Source organism: Triticum urartu, chromosome 1A, assembly GCF_056163025.1.
Source record: "Triticum urartu cultivar PI428250 chromosome 1A, HENAU_Tu73, whole genome shotgun sequence".
In the NCBI taxonomy this organism is placed as follows: domain Eukaryota; kingdom Viridiplantae; phylum Streptophyta; class Magnoliopsida; order Poales; family Poaceae; genus Triticum; species Triticum urartu.
This window is the reverse complement of record NC_141873.1, coordinates 486110373-486116950: the sequence shown is the minus strand read 5'-3', so window position 1 is coordinate 486116950 and position 6578 is coordinate 486110373. Positions and strand designations below refer to the sequence as shown.

Below are 6578 nucleotides of genomic sequence, written 5' to 3'. Positions count from 1 at the left end.
CTTCGCTTATTTACTTTTCCGTTGTTACTGTTACAATCACTATAAAAACAAAAATATTACTTTTGCTACCGTTACCACTACTATCATATTACTTTGCTACTAAATACCTTGCTGCAGATATTAAGTTTCCAAGTGTGGTTGAATTGACAACTCAGCTACTAATACTTGAGAATATTCTTTGGCTCCCCTTGTGTCGAATCAATAAATTTGGGTTGAATACTCTACCCTCGAAAACTGTTGTGATCCTCGAAAACTTATGGGTTATCAGCAGCGAGGAAGCGACGAGGCAGGAGGGCGCACCTAGGGGGCCAGGCGCGCCCCCACCCTCGTGGGCCCCTCGTAGCTCCACCGACCTACTTCTTTCGCCTATACATACTCTTATACCCTGAAACCATCGGGGAGAGCCACGAAACACCTTTTCCACCACCGCAACCTTCTGTACCTGTGAGATCCCATATTGGGGCGTTTTCCGGCACCCCGTCGGAGGGGGATTCGATCATGGAGGGCTTCTACATCAACACCATAGCCTCTCCGGTGATGTGTGAGTAGTTTACCACAGACCTTCAGGTCCATAGTTATTAGCTAGATGGCTTCTTCTCTCTCTTTGGATCTCAATACAAAGTTCCCCTCGATCTTCTTGGAGATCTATTCGATGTAATTCTTTTGCGGTGTGTTTGCCGAGATCTGATGAATTGTGGGTTTATGAACTTGATTATCTATGAATATTTTTGAATCTTCTCTGAATTCTTATATGCATGATTTTATATCTTTGCAAGTCTCTTCGAATTATCGGTTTAGTTTGGCCTACTAGATTGATCTTTCTTGCAATGGGAGAAGTGCTTAGATTTGGGTTCAATCTTGCGGTGCTCGATCCCAGTGACAGAAAGGAAAATGACATGTATTGTATTGTTGCCATCGAGGATAAAAAGATGGGGTTTATATCATATTGCTTGAGTTTATCCCTCTACATCATGTCGTCTTGCCTAATGCATTACTCTGTTCTTATGAACTTAATACTCTAGATGCATGCTGGATAGCGGTCGATGTCTGGAGTAATAGTAGTAGATGCAGAATCGTTTCGGTCTACTTGTCACAGATGTGATGCCTATATTCATGATCATTGCCTTAGATATCATCATAACTTTGCGCTTTTCTATCAATTGCTCGGCAGTAATTTGTTCACCCACTGTAATACATGCTATCTTGAGAGAAGCCACTAGTGAAACCTATGGCCCCCGGGTCTACTTTACATCATATAAGTTTCCAATCTACAATTCTAATTTACTATTTATTTTTGCAATCTTTACTTTCCAATCTATACAACAAAAATACCCAAAATATTTATCTTATTATCTTTATCAGATCTCACTTTTGCAAATGGTCTTGAAGGGATTGACAACCCCTTTATCGCGTTGGTTGCAAGGTTCTTGATTGTTTGTGCAGGTACTAGGCGACTTGCATGTAGTCTCCTACTGGATTGATACCTTGGTTCTCAAAAACTGAGGGAAATACTTACGCTACTTTGCTGCATCACCCTTTCCTCTTCAAGGAAAAACCAATGCATGCTCAAGAGGTAGCAACGGACTGCATAGTAAAGGTCCATATCACAAGTGGCAATATAAAGTGATGTTCTTTTGCATTAAGATTTCATGCATCCAACTGTAAAAACACATGACAACCTCTGCTTCCCTCTGCGAAGGGCCTATCTTTTATTTTTGTCTTATGTCTTATGCAAGAGTCGCGGTGATCTTCACCTCTCCTTTTTATACTTTATCCTTTGGCAAGCACTGTGTGTTGGAAAGATCCCGATGTGTCCGTGTGTCCGGTCCATTTCAACCCCACGATTTTAATCCTGAGCCTCATGTGCAGCCAAGAGACTAATTGCATTTACCTGCCTGCTTTGTAACTTACAACCAATTTTATTCAAAAAAAAACCCTGAAGCCTCTGATGCAAGACTCCCCAGATTGCTTTTCTGCGTCGTGCGCCGCCGCCGCCGCTGTCATGTGCCTCCGATATCTGTCGACTTGATCCTGATGTCTGCCGGCACCCACCAGATGCAGATGCAGGTATTGCCCCATACCAGTCTTGTACGTGCTCCTCTGCTCCCATGTCAACACGAACCTGGCAACCATCGCCCCATGCATGTTCCCCAATCAACCATCGCCCCATGCATGTTATTCCCCGATCTAGACCTATCTCTATAACTGGCAATACTTTTCTGCAGTGACAACAACGGATGAGCGACTAGCAAGTAGTACAACATCTCTTTCAACCAGCAACACGAGGGCATCAAAAGTTTGAGGTAAAACAGCACACAATTTCAGTCCTTGTGTATACACGTGTGTATGTAGGTTGAAAGGCTAATCATGTGGCCATGTGTGTGCAGCAATATGGATCCAATCAACAACGTTCAAATGCATATGAGCCATGGGGGATTTAATACACCCAAAAAGAATACAGACATGGCAGACATACCTCTCTTTGTAAGTTCAATTTGCACTAACAACTAAAACTATGGATGAAGTGCTTATTATAGTTTATTCTTGACATTGCAGTCTTCGTCTTTTATAGCTGAATGTGATGAGCAGTTGAAGCCTAAAGTGGGTATGACATTTAAAGGACTAGAGGCAGTGGAGAAGTTCTACAAGGCATATGCACATGAATCAGGTTTTGGTGTTCGTATCGGACAGCAGAAAAAGATTGAGAATAAGGTGGTCCGGACTAAGCGTTTCATGTGTAATAGGGAAGGATTCAAGTCAAAAGATTGTAAGGAGATAGATGACCCCTTGAAGAAAATGCATAAGCAGACAAATACGCGATGCGGTTGTGATGCCCATATCTTTGTTAGACTTCGTGGAGACAACACCTACAAGATAGACTCATGGGTTGAGCACCACGTTCATGATCTTGTATCTCCTAATAAGCGTCATTTGATTAGATCGAATCGCAGAGTTAGTGAGAGAGCAAAGAATACTTTATACACATGTCATAAGGCAAGCATTGGAACCTCCCAGGCATACAGGCTGCTGCAAGTCAGTGAGGGTGGAATTCCTTATGTCGGGTGCACAAAGAGGGACTTGCAGAATTACTGCCAGGCTCTCAGGTATAAAATCATAGACGCAGATGCTCAAATGTTTGTTGCCCGATTAGCTAGAAAGAAGGAAGTGAATTCAGCATTTTTCTATGATTTTGAAGTGAATGATGAAGGGAAGCTAGTGTGTGTGTTCTGGGCGGATGCCACAAGCAGGAAGAACTATAGTCACTATAGGCACGGACTTCTTAACATTAAGTGTGATGAACATTGAGGCGCCTTTGGAGCAAATGATCCCTGCAGCCACCCAAAGCACTAGTTAAGAGGAGTACGAGGCTTTTATTGGTTGCAACATTCCCGCCGAAGTTCATATACATCTGCCGACTGATGTTCGTACCGTGGGGAGATGCAAAAGAATAAAGCGAGGAAAGGAGATCAAGGAGGGGGGTCGAAAAAGTAAGGACAAACAAGGGAAGGTAAAGGTTGCACGCTTGTGCAAGACGTGCAAGCAACGCGTGTTTCATGATAGTCGTAATTGTCCAAGCAAAAAAGGAAATGGGAGTGTGATTCTGCAAGATATGCAGCTAAATGGTGATTGCTGATACAGTCCAAGCAGAGAATGATTTTATCTATGTTATATTCATGTAATGAACGAGAATTTGCATTGTCTCGAATTAAACTTGACTTGATTTCTGACAAGTTTGATGCTTGTCAAATTCCTAAAGAATAAAGAACATATTCAGACTTTTTACCAGCTATTCAAGCATGAGTAATTTCTGGTTTTTGTGAAAACTTGTAATGTTGTGTAGTGGCAATACATGCATGTCTATTTCCTCTTCATTTTTGGTCAGACTTGCATCGTCCAGGAGCACACAGTGAAGTTTATAGATATTCAGAAAACTTATGACGGTGACTTTTGCTTACAGCTTTGATCACAAAATTGGACAAAGCCATCCCAGGCCACTTCTATAGTTCAAAAGCTTTACTGAAAAATACATTCTTTCACAAGATGACTGAAAAAGTCACCTATTTTTCCAACCGCATAACTGAATTACTCACTGGACTTTTGGCAACAGCAAATAGGATATTTTTACCAAACGACAAGCAAATTAACAAGGAAAAGTTCAACCAAAGCCTCTAATCTGAACCTGCCATTGCCATTCATTATCCTGCAAATATATAGTATACTGATATGAGCATTGCACTAGTAATGTGCATGTCACTCGGCCAAATACAACAGGCCAGTATTTGCACTAGCGGGCGCCTAAATGTAAATCTTCAGGAAACACTTTCATAGTGAGTCTTTGCTTATACTAGTATGTATCTCAAAACTGGACAATGCTGTCACAGGGCACTTCCTGTAAGTAAAAAGGTTTACTGAACAAAACATGTTTCAACCACATGAAGTCACTTATTTTTTTCATGATTTAACTGAACTAGTCAGTGATTTTTTTTGCAATAACAAAGAAGGTATAAGCATTGCACTAATACATCTGGTACAGGCAACAAGATACAGCTTCCTCGAAGGAATTACACTAATATGAGCAGCACACTAACACTGTAATACATGTGCTACAGACATACAGTCTACAGCTTCCTACGGACGACAGGCTACAACTTTCTATGAAGTAATTGTCGTAGTTGCAGGAGGCCACGCAGGGGCTGTTGACGCCTCAGCATAGACGAGTCATCACTCGTCACAGTCGCAGACCGTCGTCAATTAGCCATGGCTTCACCATTGAGACGGCCGTCCGGACCTTTGTTGCTGTCGCCAGTGGCCGCCGGGTACCCGTCGTCGCCGCTGCTTGGTTGCCGTCTCCGGAAGACTTCAAGGAGTCGTGCAGGCCAAGGTTCCCGTCACACGAGGCCTTCAGATTCGAATTTAGGTTTTGGAGGAACGGCGACAAGGATTTGGCAAGAGAAGATCGAGAGGATTTGGGGCGACACGAAACGACAGGTGGCCTCGACTCACGATCATGGACGAGAGACTTTAGGGGTGGGGGTGTTTTGCAAAAGAAACCATTCTCAAGTAGGAAAGCGGGCGGCTAAGTGTAAATTTTTGTTTTGGTGCATGCGAGGCGATGGATTTAGAGCGAGAGGTTGAGATTGCACGGACACACGGACACACGATAGGTAGTGGATTCACGAAATATGTTGCCATATATATATATATATAGCTAATTGGATGTGGGTTTTCATAAACTATTATTGTTGACATTACCGTTGAGGTAAAAGGTTGGGAGGCAAAACTATAAGCCCCTATCTTTCTCTGTGTCCGATTAAAGCTTCATACCCATAAGTATTGCGTGAGTGTTAGCAATTGTGAAAGACTAAATGATAGTTGAGTATGTGGACTTGCTGAGAAGCTCTTATATTGACTATTTCCGATGTTATGATAAATTGCAATTGCTTCAATGACTGAGATTATAGTTTGTTAGTTTTCAATGAAGTTTCTGATTCATACTTTACATTGTGAATAAGATTGTTACTTTAGCATAAGAAATCATATGACAATATATATATATATGTTGTTGTTCTAAGAATGATCATGATGCCCTCATGTCCGTATTTTATTTTATCGACACCTCTATCTCTAAACATGTGGACATATTTTTCGATATCGGCTTCCGCTTGAGGACAAGCGAGGTCTAAGCTTCGGGGAGTTGATACGTCCATTTTGCATCATGCTTTTATATCGATATTTATTGCATTATGGACTATTATTACACATTATGTCACAATACTTATGCCTTTTCTCTCTTATTTTATAAGGTTTACATGAAGAGGGAGAATGCCGGCAGCTGGAATTCTGGGCTGGAAAAAGAGCAAATATTAGAGACCTATTCTGCACAACTCCAAAAGTCCAGAAACTCCACGAAAGTCAGTTTTGGAATATATAAAAAATATTGGGCAAAGAAAGTACCAGAGGGGGGCCACCCACCATCCACGAGGGTGGGGGGGTGCGCCCACATGTCTCATGGGCCCCTTGGCAGGCCTCCGATGCCCATCTTTTGCTATATGAAGTCTTTCGCCCTGGAAAAATTAGAAGGAAGCTTTCGGGACGAAGCGCCGCCGTCTCGAGGCGGAACCTTGGCGGAACCAATCTAGGGCTCTGGCGGAGCTGTTCTACCGGGGAAACATCCCTCCGGGAGGGGGGAAATCATCACCATCGTCATCACCATCGATCCTCTCATCGGGAGGGGGTCAATCTCCATCAACATCGTCACCAGCACCATCTCATCTCAAACCCTATTTCACCTCTTGTATCCAATCTCTGTCTCAAAACCTCAGATTGGTACCTGTTGGTTGCTAGTAGTGTTGATTACTCCTTGTAGTTGATGCTAGTTGGTTTATTTGGTGGAAGATCATATGTTCAGATCCTTTATGCATATTAATACTGTTGGGGAACGCACTAATTTCAAAAAAATTCCTACGCACACGCAAGATCATGGTGATGCATAGCAACGAGAGGGGAGAGTATCATCTATGTACCCTTGTAGACCATAAGCGGAAGCGTTTTGACAACGCGGTTGATGTAGTCGTACG

The 6578-nt window shown here is 42.5% G+C and overlaps 1 protein-coding gene across 1 annotated transcript; it reads left to right on the top strand.

Moving 5' to 3' along the window:
• Positions 1-2034: 2034 nt before the first annotated feature.
• Positions 2035-3306, top strand: LOC147991837 (protein FAR1-RELATED SEQUENCE 5-like). Its single transcript, XM_087538834.1, has 4 exons — positions 2035-2067; positions 2278-2303; positions 2388-2484; positions 2557-3306. The coding sequence occupies exons 1-4, from the start codon at positions 2035-2037 to the stop codon at positions 3304-3306; spliced, it is 906 nt and encodes a 301-aa protein (XP_087394960.1).
• The last annotated feature ends 3272 nt before the right edge of the window (positions 3307-6578 follow it).

Coding starts and splice junctions, on each gene's coding strand:
- LOC147991837 (XM_087538834.1), top strand. CDS start 2,035: ATGTCTGCCGGCACCCACCAGATGCAGATGCAG. Junction 2,068..2,277: donor CCCACCAGATGCAGATGCAG/GTATTGCCCCAT, acceptor TCTTTCAACCAG/CAACACGAGGGCATCAAAAG. Junction 2,304..2,387: donor GAGGGCATCAAAAGTTTGAG/GTAAAACAGCAC, acceptor ATGTGTGTGCAG/CAATATGGATCCAATCAACA.